At 43.0% G+C, this 16815-nt stretch overlaps 1 protein-coding gene across 1 annotated transcript in view; it reads left to right on the top strand.

Annotated features, from left to right (window-relative positions):
- The window catches only part of cacna2d2a (calcium channel, voltage-dependent, alpha 2/delta subunit 2a), a 159209-nt gene that overhangs the window by 37962 nt on the left and 104432 nt on the right, over positions 1-16815 (top strand). The window contains exon 3 of the mRNA XM_078248746.1: positions 7346-7462. Coding sequence (XP_078104872.1) covers positions 7346-7462 — 117 coding nt within the window. The remainder of the gene's footprint in view (positions 1-7345; positions 7463-16815) is intronic.

Genomic DNA, 16815 nt, shown 5'->3' with positions numbered 1-16815 from the left:
CACAGACATAATATTTCATACCAAATCAAGAGATTGTTACTTAAATATGAGAAGATTTGGTTTATAAACATTCAATCATGAGACTTCAGAATGATAGTTACGTATTGTAACTCCAGATTCTATGAGTATAGGCGCAGCCCTCTAAGCTACGCTATTGGGTTTATCCCTTCATGCATGCACAGTAGTGAGGATTTCGTTCCCGCCCTTGTGTCCAGCACGGGCTTTCAACTACGTCCGCAGAAACTGTATATAAACAGAGCGGACCCGTTGCTCATCTCCCAACATCAGCTTTTTCTTCAGCTAATGTTACAGGAGCAGGTGGCCCGAATCTTAGAGGGCTGCACCTATACTCATAGAATCTGGAGTTACAATACGTAAATATCGTTCTATTTTGTATAGGCTTCTAAGCCCTCTAAGCTACGCTATTGGGTTGGGGCGAAGCTGATGTAGTCAGTGCCACCTGCGACACAGAGCCCACAAGCAGAACATAGACTAACTTCTACCACTAATGCACTGACAGGAGATTGTATCAGATAAACCGTTATTCTGATAAGAGAGCCTGCCATGGTAATGACTTGGCCTAGCTGGCTGCAAGGCCCAAGCCATGATTGAAGGCGTGCATGGTTAGTGAGAATTGTACCATGATTGATAATAATGGGGACACCCGTGTTCCACCCAGCACCCAGTGCAGACGGGGTTAGGACAGCAGGGAAAAACACACATGCAACGGCGCATCATTCGTCGTTGAGTGTGGACAGGTCCGAGTGGGTCATGGAGGGCTCAGACATATCACGCAGATAGAAACGGATCAATGGGCATGAGGATGCCCAGGAGGCCGCTGCGTAGATGTCTTCTACTGTCATGCCTCTGAATAAGGCGGCGGACGCCGATAATGCCCTCGTGGAGTGTGCGCGGATGCTCTAGGGGGGCTCCGCCCCCTCCGCGTTATAAGCCTGGATGATAACCTCGCACAGCCAGTGAGACAGATGCTGTTTTGAAAGGGCCGCTCCTTGGGAGTGTTCCCTATAATGTACAAACAGCTGCTGTGTCTGCCTTATGTCCGCCGTGCGTAAAACGTACTGTGATAGCGCACGCACCGGACACAAACGGTGAAAAGCTTCTTCCGCATCGTTGTTATGAGGCAGGGGGAAAAACCCTTTGAGGTAAAACACTCTCGACCGAAAGGAATTTGTCAGAACTTTCGGTGTGAATGAGGGGTTAGGCTGTAAGGTGGCTGCGCTCCCGTCCCCTCTAATGGAGAGGCAGGACGGCGAGACTGACAGCGCACATAAGTCGCTCACTCTCTTGGCTGACGTCAGGGCAAGGAGAAGCGCCATTTTTAGTGATAGCAACCTGAGAGAGGCTTGTGCCAGAGGCTCGAAAGGAGGCTTCCCCAAAGCTCGAAGCACCAGGGCTATATCCCATTGGGGTGTGAGAGAGCGCACGGTGGGTTTCTGACGCCTGACCCCTTTCAGAAAACGCTTCACCAGAGGATGCGCAAAAACCGTCCTCTCTCCATAGCCTTCGTGGCAGGACGAGATAGCTGCAGCGTAGGCTTTGACTGTAGAAGGAGCTAAATCATTATCCACCAATGTTTGGAGATAAGTTAACACGAGAGGCAGGGGACACAATATGGGGTCCGCACTCTTCTCCATGCCCCAGCGCTGGAAAGCAGACCAACGCCCTGCGTAACATGCTGTAGTAGAGGGGGCTCTGGCGTTCTGGATAGTGCACACCACGACAAGGGGCAAGCCTAATCTCTGCAAGCGTTCCCGCTCAGCAGCCAACCCCACAGCCGCTGGGTTATCGGCCGGGGGGTGAAATATCGCGCCGTTCAGCTGTGACGGAGCGTCCTCGCGCCATGGTAGTTGCCACAGAGGGCAGCATCTGAACCAGAGTCGGGAGCCAGGATGCGCTTGTGTGCTCCGGTGCCACTAAAATGGTACCATCTTCCTCTGTGCGTTCCAGGAGGCGAGGGATCAGAGGGACGGGGGAAAAGTGTATAGGAAGGTTCTGGGCCAGGGATGGTGGGAGAAGGCTTCTACGCCGATGGGTGGATCGTCCCGTGCGCTCAAGGAAAACCACAGTGCGCACTGTGTGTTCTCTCATGAGGCGAACAGATCCACCTCCGCTTTCCCGAACCTGCTCCACAGCTTCTGAACAATAGAGGGATTCAATTTCCACTCGTTGTGAGAGGGCCCTCCCCTCAACATTAGGTCCGCTGCCCGGTTCAGGACCCCGGGGATGTAGACTGCTTTGAGGGACAACAGATGACTGTGGGCCCACAGCAGGAGGCGCCTGGCTATTTCCAATAGCCGGGCCGAGCGCACGCCGCCTTGACGGTTTATGAACGCTGCTGCTGTAACGTTGTCTGTCCGCACGACGACATGTCTCCCTACTATCACTGGAGCGAAGTGTTTTAGAACCTTCAGCACCGTGGACAGCTCCAGGCAGTTTATGTGTGGGAGAGGGGGAGGTGGCCATTCTCCTCCCACCACCTGTGACTCGCACATCCCTCCCCAGCCAGTAAGGGACGCGTCTGTGTACACTGTCACGTATGACGTCACCTTGCCCAGGGGAACCACGGTTGAAAGGGACTGGGGGTTTCCCCAATATGCCAGGTCTGACTGAAGAGAAAGAGGGATGGTCAGCATTCGCCACTTGTGGCGTATGGGGTCGAGGCACTGGCGATGAAACCACCTCTGGATTTTCCTCATGTGGAGGAGACGCAGGGGGACAACTACGTGACCCGCAGACATCATGCCCAGGAGACGCATCACAGACAGCGCTGACACTGTCGCGTGTGGTGCGGTGCGTGAGAGCAGAGAGATCAGTGCGTCTCGCCTTGGCGCTGACAGCCTGGCTCTCATGACAATCGAGTTTATGTCCACGCCCAGATAAACTACCGATTGTGAGGGAACTAGTGGGCTTTTCTGCCAGTTTATGGCGTAGCCCAGTGTTTGCAGGTGCCGCAGAACTTCCATAGTGTGCAGCCCGAGATGGAGCCAGAATGAGCAAATCGTCCAGATAAAACAGAACTCTGATGCCTTTTTTCCGCAACGGCTGAAGTGCCGTCTCCATGCACTTGGAAAAATGTGCGGGAGGCCAGTGAGTACGGCAGCCGGTTGTACTGGAAATGGGCCCCCTTGGAAGAAGAAGCGCAGGAATTTCCTGTGTCTGGGAATAATTTGGATGTGAAAGTATGCGTCTTTCAGATCCACAGACGTAAACCACTCGTGGTGGTGGAAACATTCCAACACATGTCTGACAGTCAGCATGTGCAATGGGCGCTCCATGATGCATCGGTTGAATTGGGACAGGTCGAGAATGGGGCGCAACCCGCCTGACTTTTTTGGAGTGAGAAAGTAGCGGGAGTAAAATCCCTCGGTCTCCTCCCCCGGAGGAACGCGGGAAATTGCCCCTTTTGACAGTAGCTCCCCTAGCTCATCATGGCATCTGACTCTGCCTGGGATGACACGGTTGTCTCCAATACGCCCGCGAAGCGAGGCGGGGGGGAGGCGAACTGGAGTGTGTAGCCCCGTGTTATCAGCTTTGACATCCATGAGTCCATGTGTGTCAGCCTGATCCATGCTGCGCTGTGCTCTGAGAGCGGGCGCACGCATGTCTGTGTGTTGTTTATAGACATGCCCAGCCCATGGTAGGGCTCTGTCGAAAGGGCGGCGGCCGGTCATCGCCGTGAGGGGCGGGAGCGGCCACCGGGTCATTGTCTTCCTTGTCCCGCTGGCATGGCCGGGGGGAGATGGATGATTGAGCGGCACCGTTCATAGTGAATGAGCGTTCGCTCCCGCTATCTGCATAGTGAGAGAGCGGTGGAGCTCCGCGAGGCTAGCAAAGCTATATTATCTGTGCCTCAAGACCCTGGGCCGCACACTGGTGTGACCGGTCAGTGACCTGAGCACATACCTGATCCTGGGGCGAATGAGGCATGGGCTTCCAGTGGCCGAAAAAAGGCCTTCGGAAGCAGGATGGACGCCAGGCTCTGCTCCAGGAGGGAGACCAAAGGGAAGCCTGCTTTTGTGTCGCCTTGAACCCGAGTGAACAGGGCGTAGCGAAAGACGGGAGCCTTCAGTTTCCCGGGCTGGGAGAGCGCCTCCTCCACAAATGGCCGAAGCTCCGTGAAGCGCGGCCAGAGTGAGGAGGGTGGCTCCTGAGCGTAAACATCCCCGCTCAAGAGGCCGCGAGCAGGGGCTGGAAGCTCAGCCGGGAGCGCTATGCCTCTCTGGTCTGCCGCCTTTTTGATGATCTCCGGCAGATCCAAGAATAGAGTCTTAGCGGTGGAGGGTGGAGCTGCCTGAGGCAGAGGGGAAGACCGCCGGAGCGGTGCCCTTGGCCATTCCGGAGATGGGAAGAGCCACAATGGGAGGGCATCGATCGACTCGTCGACAAAGCCTTCCTCCAGCAGATCCAGAGTGTTGACGGATTGCCATCTGTCTGCCCAGCTGTCATCCCCTTCCCCGCTAGCCTGACACTCCAGAAAAGCTTCCGCCCGCCGGTTAAGCTCTTTAGATGGCAGGCGGGCGCAGAACTGGCAGGAGGCGTCGGGGGTGAGAGCCAGGCCGGCGTGAGCGGCGCCAAGGCAGGTCTCACAGCGGGGATGGAGGTCCGCCGGCAGGATATACCCGGTCCGGCAGGTGGGGCAGAGGCGAACACCGCTGGAAGTCGAGCTTGTCTTCATACTGCTAGCTTGAAGAAAAAATTGGAGATGAGCAACGGATCCGCTCTGTTTTTATACAGTTTCTGCGAACGTAGTTGAAAGCCCGTGCTGGACGCAAGGGCGGGAAAGAAATCTTCACTACTGCGCATGCGCGAAGGGATAAACCCAAATAACGTAGCTTAGAGGGCGAAGCCTATACGAAATAGAATCAGGCGATGTGCTGATTTCAATCAGGTTTGATCTAATTGACGTGGGTGCTGTCGTGTGTGGGGATTGAATCTCAAACAACTTTTAGTCACTGGATAGTGACTAAAAGACCCAACTGATCTGCCCACAAATAGCAGTGGCCCTGCAGGAGACTGACAGGCTACCGTGCTGCGAATACTCACCTCTAGTTTGTTTTGCAAAATGTACAGGCCACACTTTTTTTAGTGCATAATCATTACTGGCACTTTGTTGTCAAACTGTGTAGTATGTGTCTCATTCAATGGCTGAAAATCAAAGATAAGTATAGGGTGTCCCCAGTTGTTTAATGACACGTAAGAAAGCATTGCTTCACAGATTTATGGTTGTAATTATGCTCACACTACAGTCGACCAATAAATACAACAATTGATGCAGATAGTCAAGCTTTGCTTTATCTCACTGCAAAGCTTTCATTTGTAAATAGTAATCTCTGTAACTGGAATGAAAGTCACACTTGCGCACTTCAGAAGAAATGGTTACATCTGGTTGTGTCACTTTGGCAAAGGAAAACCAACTAGCCACATCATGCAGTATGGAACAAACACAATGAACCACTGCTTCTCAACATTGAAACAAAAACAGCATATTCCAGATGTTTTCGGTCTAGTTGACATGAAATGCACGCTAATAAAAATCTCTTTATGTGGTATGGTTGACCATTATGCTATACCTTCTTCCCTGGAGATTTGTTGCAGCCTTACTTACAAATTGTGATTATATCAGTTCTCTCTGTATGACACACAGTTTTACATTTATGTTTTACTAGATAATGTTGGACTAGACTCCTTTTTATTCAATAATCTGTGATATCAATCTACTGTATGGTTGGTGTATTACTCAGGCCTGAGAAGAGCTTTGGTAATTTAATTAAAAAAGATAAATATATTTTAATACCCATGTTTTTAACCACACAAGAAGTGAAACAAAAGCCCTGAGAAACTTTCTAAAGGTCAGCATGTTTGATTGTCAGATGTATGCTGACAAACCAATGAGTTCATTAACAGACTGCTGTTATTGAGAGTGCTAATCTCAGGCATGACTGAGAAAACAACAGGAACTTGAAATCAACCTCTTACAAACTTTGTTCTCCCAAAACGAGGACTGTGGAGTTCAGAATGTGTTATTTTGCTTGTATTACCTGTATAGTTTGCAGATTTACAGCCAGTGCCGGTACCTGCAGCACCAATATGGGCTACATCAGCTGCCTGTCATTACTCTTCACCTCTCAATGTTTAAACATGAAAATAAATTTTACAATCTAGATAAATAGAAAAATCTGATAATTAGGTCAAAGATCCCCTAAAACACCCAGTACTTTGCATGCATTGCATTGCATTGCATATCATCATATAATAAGGGTTTAAAGTGTGTGTAATTACTTGAGTGAATGATTGACTAAATAAGTGAGTTTATAGTGCCTCAAAGTAAGTGCAATTAAATAGACATACAACCTTGAGTAAATGCAGCATTTTGACCCTCACATTTAAGATTTAAAAAGACCCTAATTGCTTAAAAATATTCAGCAACCAACAGGCTTTTCCTGGCTTTTCTTCAGAAGAACTATACAAAATGGTTTCATGGTGTGAAAGTGGGTCTTGCAGTGTTTTAGGGCAACAGGAAAAGTGGTAATCCCTCGGGTGGTGCTCTGTTGTAGACTACAGATTCTATAGAGCCTGGGCCGCTGAGTCAGCCTTCACAATTCTTTCAGGGGGAGCAGACTAATCTCCCAAGTACGTTTCTGTCAGTGGTCCAAGCATCTGTCGTTCTGCCTCTGGATGCCCCTACTTTCCAAACATCCCAGTCCCTTGTGCATCCCAAACCCATTTCTCTTACTTGTTTTTGTGTGGTCTGTGTCTGTTTAATTGGTCTTACCTTATTTCATTCTGGTAACGCCCCAGAAAAAGCGCTTGATGTATTGCTGTTTCTGATTAAAAATGTTATAATTCCTATTTGCACTTAAACTAGGGGATTATGGTCCTTTATAGGTAACCAAAATTAGCCGGCATGTTTGGTTTAGGATAACTTTCAGTAACCCGTTGGATTAAATCACAAATGTGTTGTCACCAAGCTGGGAATAAGGCTGCTTGTGTTAGTTCCAAAGGAGTTAACATTGTGGAGATACAAGATGTTTACCCAGCAGTGAGGATCTGCTGGAGTTTGCGTTTATTTAATTAGATACTGACTGCCAGACTGCAGCTGGCTAGCTAAGTGCTTTGCCATTAGGGCTCTGTTCTGTGTTTAATGCTGCTACAGTGCTGAGGCTTATGGGTATAACGCCAGGCTACATACTGTCTGCTCTACAGTAAATGTTTACCATCTTATGTGCTACCTTGAGAATAATCAAACAGGTGTTCTGTGGTCTTCTTAATTAAACTAATGGCTCCTGTAATTTGACCTCTGATTCCCTGTGTTCTCCATCTGCAGATTTATAATGAGAAGAAGAGCCAGTTTGAAATCAAGAGAAACAACCCCAAGGACTTGGTGGAGAGAGTGGCACGGGACATCTCCAAGCTGCTCAACAGTAAGAGGAAAGCCCTAGAGGTAAGAGGATGATGCACTTGTGTACAAACATGCACTACTATAAGAGATGTAAAACACAACACGTCATTACATTCTCTGAGCTCTGATTTTGTGCAATCTTTTAAAAAATATTTTTAAGACTCGTGAGAAGAATATTCTGCTTATGTTAGCTGAGATGGGTATCATCTTCAGTGAAAGACTCATACCACCACAATGCACCACAGAGCGCCACAGGAGGTCGTTCTTGCCTGTGGCCATCAAACTACAACTCCTCACTCTGAGTGTTACACACTTGGAGTGTCAAACTGGTCTCACAACACATATTTCCATATCACATCTCTATAATCACATCTCTGTAAGTATTATGTGCAATAATTACTATTAATCTATTAATAACGTGCCTTATCCAACATTATTGTAGTCTGACATGTTTCAGCTATTTGTTTACTGCTGCTGCTTATATTCACACTGTACTTTATTTACGTTCAATAGGGTTAGCGTTAGTTTAATTTAGTTTAAAAAGTCAAAATATTCTTTTTAAACTCTTTAACCTAATCTTACTTACACTTTTTATATATATATATATATATATATATATATATATATATATATATATATAGTAAAGATATATAGTAAAGAAAAAAAATATATAGTAAAGAAAAAGAGCAAACAAAACAAAAACAAGGGTTTGAAACTAGGATAAACACTTATTAACACTAACTAACAAATACTAAAAAAAATTCTAAATATTTACAAGTTAATGTTGTGCAGGTAGTATGCCTTCCACATGATGAGTTATTAGCAGCATTTTGTTGGGAGGGTTCTGATGAAAGGAGATCATGCTTATTCCTTCCTTTAACTCTTGTAGAAAGCAGTTTAATTTATTACAATACAAATACAATGATTATATTTTGTCGATAGAAAGATAGTTTTTTTTTATTTTTTTAAAAGATTTTTTATGGGCATTTACGTCTTTAATGATAGGACAGCTCAGACATGAAAGGGGAGAGAGAGGGGGAAGACATGCAGGAAAACCGTCACAGGTCAGACTCGACCCTGGACCTTCTGCATCGAGAAATAAACCTCTATATATGTGTGCTCGTTCTACCAACTGAGCTAACCGGCCACATTTTGAAAGATAGTTTGAGCAATGCATCGGAAGAATGTTTATTTCAAAGGTCCTACATTTTGGAGTATTATTATTACCAGCGTTCTGCTCAGACAGCCCTTTGATTAGTTAAAAATTAGTTTCGCTTTCACAGTGGGGAACCTCTAACCCATTAGAGAAGAAGAGAGAGGGGGATACGGAGGCAGGAAAGATGAGTGACAAGGAGGAAAATGAAAAAAGTATACCCAATCAATTTTAAATTTTTAGAAGCCAGAGATAAAGAAGAGGAGCATTTGTATATTGTATATCAGTATTTAATACTTGAAATGTGGATTCTAAAATCAAAATGTTGCACCCTGTTTAGTAGTCTGTCTCACTTTATATTTATTATACAATTATCTTCACACTTAATATTACAGGACATGTTGAGAGCATATATTTCCCAAATTACCTCATAAGAATTTGTATTATTGTTTTTAAATCTGAATTTATTTTCCCCCCACAATGGCAGTGAGGCACTCCTTTTAATCAGTTGAGTGATTCTCATCATCTTCACCCACATTCAATTTAATTCAATTTGATGCAATTTGATGCAATTTAATGCACATTTACACATACGGCTGCACATACATTTACACACACTGATTCCTTTTTATCACTGGGATCATCTTTATCGTGCATGAGCAACACACATACACTGAAATTGTTGAGGCTGTAATATGCTTTTAAGATGTATAATTCAAACCTTGCCCTGCATTCAGATATGTATATTTTCCCTTTATTATACAGTACATACACATTTAGAAAAGTTTTCATGTCACAAAAATCTTTGGCTTACACTTCTGAACACTTTTATCAGTGTATGCTGAGTACATGCAAGGTATAATTTGAAATTCATCCACAAAGCACCTCTGTTTCTGCCTTGATATGGTCACTCAAGGCAAAAGCATTGACAGTTTTTAACACAGTTGAAACCTTTTAAAGGGGCAGGAGTGTATATATTTTAAGAGCATGAGGTCTTGTGGGATGAGGCTCATTCGTGCCAAGGAGCAGAAGTCTCTCAAAGGCGCGGTTAATTCTACAGCTTGGATCCTGAAAGGGAAAAAAGCGTTACTTACGTCTCCCGTGGTCATGTGCAGGATTGGATTTGGAAGGGCACTGACCATACACCCACCCACCACACACACACACACACACACACACACACACACACACACACACACACACACACACACACACACACACACACACACACACACACACACACACACACCACATCCAAACCCACCCTCACCTCCATGGGCCACACTGTCACCTCACATCCTGTCTGAGAGATTCACTCAGGAGGGAGGAAATGAGGGGAAAAAAGAGAAGGGCTGGAATGAGAATGTCTCCCTGGGGCGTGGAAAAATCAAGAAAATGATGTTCAGAAATTCATAGATTTAAAAATGAGCAGCAAGCGGGAGAGAAGGAAAGAGGGAGTGGGGGGGGGGGGCAGTTGGAGGAGAGAAAGCAGAGAAGAGAGGAAAAGAGACTCAGTGACACAATTGCAAAAGAGAACGAGCAATGCAAAGAAACAGGGAGTCATTATAGTATATAAACCTGAACAAAACATATGCAACAAGTTGATATGTTTCATTTAGGCAGATTAGGATTTATTTTGTCTACTGAAACAAAAAATTCAAGACTGTTGGCGAATAAATTCATGTGGACTTATTATTCATACAGTGGGGGAGTGAAAGCCATGTCTTAATACAGTCTGTAGATAAGAAGGTCTCAAACTTCGCTCAGCACAGTATTGACAGCGTTTTATATTCCTGCCCGTTTCTACCCCCTGTAATGGTTATTTAGTCCTGAATATTCCTTGCCACACATAAAAAAAGAGGAAATGTGTGTATGTGTGCACAGGCATGTGCGTGCATGCAAAAAGAAATTATTCTCCTGCAACCTATTTAAAAAGTGCTCGGGGTGATTCGTTGTAATTCATGTTTATATTACTAATGAGAAAATACACATTGACTCTAAATACTCAGTTACTGACATAAAGTGCGGAGGGATGCATTTATTAGCGCTCTGGATTAAGTTGCTTTAGCCTTAATTCCTAAATTAGCAACACATTGTAATCATTTAAATACTCTGCTTATTTGGAAAGGGGTGAAAAATAAAAATGCAGTTGGTGAGTTTTCCCTTGCTTACCTGCCCATGCTCACGCTATAGCTGTGGTTATTACTGCAAGATACAGTCTTTTCCGACTGTTGCATGCCACAAACAGTTTGTATACTTCATTTCATCTATAATATCGACATTTGACATAACTAATGCAGCAATGTGTAGCCTACTTGCTTTCATAAAAACAATATCGAAAAAGACTATATAACTATAATATGAATGTTTATAAAATATAATTGCAATGTACTGAAAGTTCCCCTTACCGAAACAAAATGGAAGCTGCATTAGCCTCCATGTTTATTCTTTTCCTTCCCTTGTCTTAATCTCTTCCACTCCATGTCCTTGTCTGCTCTCTCTTTCTTTCCTCTGGCTCCAGCTGTCTTCTCAAACAATGATCTGATTCTCAGGTCGTTGCCAAAATTCAAATGTAACACAAACTCCAGTAGGCTGACAGGCTTGCATGTTGCCGCTGGACACTTCATATAAATCTTTGTTTTTTAGAGGCAGGTTGAAATACTGTATGATTCAGGAATGCTTCCTCTGCTGTTCAACATTTTAGCTTATTTCAGTGGCCCTGTGAGTTGCAGTATAGAGGATATATTTATTCATAATTCAAATTGAAAGTCCAAAGAGAAAACGAAGCAAGATCAAATTAAAAATATTATTATTTTACTACGCTACTAGGAAAAATCATGCCATAATTGAATTTAAAAAAGAAAAAGGAAACTGAAAAAGCAAAGTTGAAATGTAAAATGATAATTTGAAAATGTAAAGTGCAATGTAAAAAGTCAAATTTAAAATGCAAAGCTTAAATATAAATGCTTAAACTGAAATCTTTGAAATCTTTTATTGATTGAAAATCGCAGTGGAAATAAGAAAAGAGAAACATCAAATATGAAACTCAATGTGAAATGGAAAAGCTTAAATGGAAATACTTAAATTAAAAACTAAAATAGAAAAAAAAGAAATTATTTTATTTTAGCCTTTGCACTTTATAATTTTCAATTTTCAATTTTATCTTTAGAATTTTACATTTGCCAATTGCCCTTTGACATTTTAAGATTCACCTTTTTCGTTTTGATTTAACATTTGGACTTGACAGATGTCAAAAGCGGGAGCCCAAAGGAGGGTCTGAAAAAAAAGGGGTGCAGAGGCACCTTATGGACAGCAGGGGGAGCTGACTGCTGGGAAGCACACTGAGTTGAGGAGCATCTCGCTGCAGCCTGCGGGAAGGCGGGGCTTGACATCAAGCCAGCCTGGTAGCGAAGCTGATATAGCCTCTTGTTTCAAATTAGATGATAGAAACTGATGATGTAGGCTAAACACAAACGACACACGTGGGCACGTGTACTTTTTCGTTCATTTGATTTCCGATTTTTAAACGATATCCAAATTTGAAAAATGGGTCATTTTAAACCTTGGTAATATTGTTGACAATGTGTTCAAACGAAAAACAAGCCATATTTCAGGAAATAAACTTGTCCATGATTCTATTGAGAGACTTCCAGCTGACAGTGGGGTCTCAGAAAAGTCTCAGAACTGAATTTAGTGGTGAAATAGCAGACGAAAAATGTAAAAGTTTCCAGTTGTTGGCTGCTGCTACTACGGCAAACTCTCGATCTAGATTCTAGAATCGATTGCTATTTCACCACTAAATTCACTTCTGAGACTTTTTTATGCGAGAAATGAACTGTGTAGAGTTTGAATATGGGCAGTTTTACAAAAAATGATGACCAATTGCTCATTTGCTCCGATGTTGTCGGACTTCAGAAGCTCCAGTCTGCCGTGACAGCCAGCTGGTGGCGGCCAGGATCGCTTGCTCGCCGGCCGGCCAGTGATGCTCTCAATAGAAAAAGTTTATTTACTGAAATATGGCTTGTTTTCCGTTTGAACACATTGTCAACAATATTAACAAGGTTTAAAATTACCCATTTTTCAAATTTGGATATCGTTTCAAAATCTGAAATCAAATGAATGAAAAAGTACACAGGCCCAATTACAGTAACTACATGAAAACGTCACTGTTGTTGCATGAAATGTCATTTGTGTTTAGCCTACATCATCAGTTTCCATCATCTAATGTGAAACAAGAGGCTATATCAGCTTCACTTCCAGGCTGGCTTGATGGCGATCGCGGGCTGCAGCGAGATGCTCCTCAACTCAGTGTGCTTCCCAGCAGTCAGCGCCCCCTGCTGTCCATAAGGTGCCTCTGCACCTTTGACATCTGTCAAGTCCAAATGGAAAAGTCAAATGTTAAATCGAAATGGAAAAGGTGAATCTTAAAATGTCAAAGGGCAATTGCCAAATGTAAAATTCAAAAGATAAAATTTCAAATTGAAAATTATAAAGTGCAAAGGCTAAAATAAAATGATTTTTTTTTTCTATTTGAGATTTTAATTGAAGTATTTCCATTTAAGCTTTTCCATTTGATGTTTCTCTTTTCTTATTTCCATTGCGATTTTAAATCAATAAAAGATTTCAAAGATTTCAGTTTAAGCATTTATATTTAAGCTTTCCATTTTAAATTTGACTTTTTACATTGCACTTTACATTTTCAAATTATCATTTTACATTTCAACTTTGCTTTTTCAGTTTCATTTTTCTTTTTTTAAATTCAATTATCGCATGATTTTTCCTAGTAGTGTAGTAAAATAATAATGTTTTTAATTTGATCTTGCTTTGTTTTCTCTTTGGACTTTCAATTTGAATTATGAATAAATATATCCTCCATATTGCAGATGACACCTGGACTGGAGGGTTGATGACTTTAGTTAAGTTACATACAGTAACTTATCCCCAGGTTTTCTGTGGGTTGATCTGGCCTGTTCTGTGCAAGTTCCATTATTACCCATCTTTAGTTTGAGGCACATTGTGAACAGGAAATTAAGTTGTTTTGAGGATTTTTTGCTAACAATTTTTACAGACCGAATAATAACCTAATGGTTTCCAAGTTTGCTGACAAAAACCTAAGTCATTTGGTACTGATTACAGGGAAAATAGACACATTCTACACAATGTTCGTTTTCAATCAATTTATTTCAATTCATTGCTAGTGTAATCTAGATAGTAGTTTAGTCAGTCATCAGCAGGTCTGCTGAACATGCAAAAATCTGAAATTTGTGTATAAGCAAGGATACAATTCAACATATGTGGAGAATAAAGTTTATGATAAATGAATAATAAATACATATTTTCTAAATATAACTAAATTCCTTTTTTTATTAATATGTTTTTGGGTTGTCCGTCCGTCCGCCCATTCTTGTGAACGCGATGTCTCAGGAACACCTTGAGGGAATTTCTTTAAATTTGGCACAAACATCCATTTGGAATCAATGATGAACTGATTAGATTTCGGTGGTGAAAGGTCAAGGTCAATGTGACCTCACGTCCGAAAAAAAGGGTCTGTGCAGATACAGACACCGCCACACACTTCTAGTGGGTCATACGCGATGATTGAGAGGGATTTCTTCTTTTTATTCATTTGCATATAATTGATAATAAAGCATTCTCAATTTTTTGTCCTCTAAACAATATGAAATTCACTATCTAATATTAGTATCTAATAACTAATACTATCTCATGCATGAGACAATAAATAATCCCTGCATTATTTCCCCTTTAGCCACCAGCCACAGTTACTGTATGACATCATTTAATGATGCACACTGGAATATTCTGTATACTTGTCCCAACTCTGTTTGATTATTTTAGGTCATATTAGTTGAGAGGTTACAATATACTATGCTGTGCTGGTAGCAGAAGCTCTGTGAGTGTTTGTGTGCATGCACACATCATATGCACCAGTCTGCATGTGCTTCTTTGTACTTTCACTGTGTCTTCCTATGTGTCTGTGCTATCAGAGCAACAGGTTAACACCTGATCGATGATATACAAGTGTCTGTCTGACAGGCCTTTTAAGCCTGAGCAGCTAGAGAGAACACAGCCCTCCGTGTAACCCGTCATGTGAATAAAGCCAAACCGGTGTGATAGACCTCCCAAACTGATCTGAGCCCTTCCTGTGCTCTTCTTTGTAATGCTCCATATGATTGCCACAGAGGCCTGAGATCAGTTGGACCTCTCAGAACTGTCTGAGGCTGCACAACATCCTTTACGCTGTCAGTCAAAGCCAGGCAAAGTCAAGCTGTCAGTCAGGCTGCTGCTGGGATTTTCCCGCCTTGGGGAGGGAAGATGAGGCTAGGAGCTACAGACAGGGATCATGTTACATTCCCATCAGCTGCTGCACAGCAAAACTACCATTGTCAAAGCTCTTAAGTTATGATTTCACAGAGGGAACTGGTGGAATAGAGAGGGGACTAAGGTTGGTCTAATCCAATTACACAGATCTCAATACTGTTCCAATACCACTTAAAGGCTGAAGGATGGCTGCCTCTGGGCTGCGCCCTGCTCCCCACTAGGTTGCATATTGAGATGGTTGCAGGGTCAAACCATTGAGATGAAACAGGAAGGAGAAGGGACAAGGTCTGGTTGAATATTATTTCAATATGACAGCTAAGGACATGTACTGACAAGGCAGTGAGGAAACATTGTTACACTGGAGGAGTATTTGTACCCAGTCCAGCCGCTTCCCTAATGTATTGTGAAGATATGTCACAGCATCCAAACGTTTATCTTTTTTAATCTTGTCTCTCTTGAAACAATATCAACAATATAGCTCAGACCATATATTTTCCCACATAATTTAATATCACCCTCTTTTTCTCTCTGTCTGTCTCTTCGTCTGTTTGTTTGTTGCTTGTATTACCTTCATGTATCACCATTTAGACCATTTATTGCGTAAGTATATGTAACTTCAAAGCCTTCAAGCCTAGCCTGGCTCCACCCTCCTACGTACTTCCACTCAATTTTCCTTCAGTATACCGTCTGGGTATGCGGTATATTCGCGGGTTTTCTTGTTGCACATGCGCATGACACACGTCGCGACCAAAGTTAGCGATTGGTTATGGCAGATCCAGAGTGGCTCTGGGCAGTTCCAATAGTTTTAAACTTCAACAGAGTACCAGCCTTCAAGGAAGTTAACACTTGTCAATGGAGAGTGGCCAGATTCTCTGTACAAATGAAATGTACGAGAGTCTGGTAGGACTAGGCTAGGAAAAGCCTGTGAACACCTATGACTTCGTAAAATTAAAAGATGCTAGTACTATATTAACTTTAGACAGTCAGGCTAGTTGTTTCTCCTTTTCCAGTCTCTATGTTATGCTATGCTAAGCTATGCTATGCTAAGCGGCTGCTGGCTGTGGCTTCATATTGAACGTACAGATATAAGAGTGGTATCAATCTTCTCATCGAACTCTTGGCAAGAAAGTAAATACGTGTATCTAACACTAATAAGTGGACCTTGAGTTAAGTTTGGTCAGATTTGTCGAATTAAAAACAAATTTGGGGATTTTTGTGGTTCAGAACTTACAATATAAGTAGTGTGTTACATCATACAGTATGTGTCAAAAAAAAGAAATTTTCCTAAGTAAACTGGGCTTCTGGGAGATTAACTACAAATAAACATGACAAGCAGGCCTGTTTGATTGGAAAAGAACAAAAGGCAAATTGAAGAAAATGGGAATCTTTTGGGAATGACGCAGATGTTCTGTGACTTTTGCAGTCATGCTGATAGTGATTGTGAGAGATTGCAGGAGAGCTCAGACCGGACACTGTGCAGGGACAGCAAAAGTGTGCTTGACAGAATTAATCAATCAGACTGCGTGGGCCTCCATCTCCTCCTGACTGTGGAAGCCAAGACGACACCGCTGGGTCAGGGATGGGGAGGGACGGGCCGCTCTGAGTCATCTGTCATCACGTTACATCCATTTATAATTCACTGCGACACCGACTCTTGTGCGTGGCACGCACAGCCAACATACATACTGAAAGGAGTGTGAGCATGCACGTGTTGGCATCAGTATGAACATAGATCTACTAACTTAGCAACTTGTTCACTCTGAGCTCACCTGCACTATACAGACATTTTTACAGTGCTTAGAAACATTTCTGAAATAGTTGCGTTTCCACTAAAGAAATTAAGGAAATTATAGTGGACATTGAACAGTTATCAAACTGCAAAATGGTAGCAATAGGCTGTTGG

Source organism: Sander vitreus, chromosome 4, assembly GCF_031162955.1.
Source record: "Sander vitreus isolate 19-12246 chromosome 4, sanVit1, whole genome shotgun sequence".
Lineage (NCBI taxonomy): Eukaryota > Metazoa > Chordata > Actinopteri > Perciformes > Percidae > Sander > Sander vitreus.
This window is presented reverse-complemented; position numbering and strand designations above follow the sequence as displayed.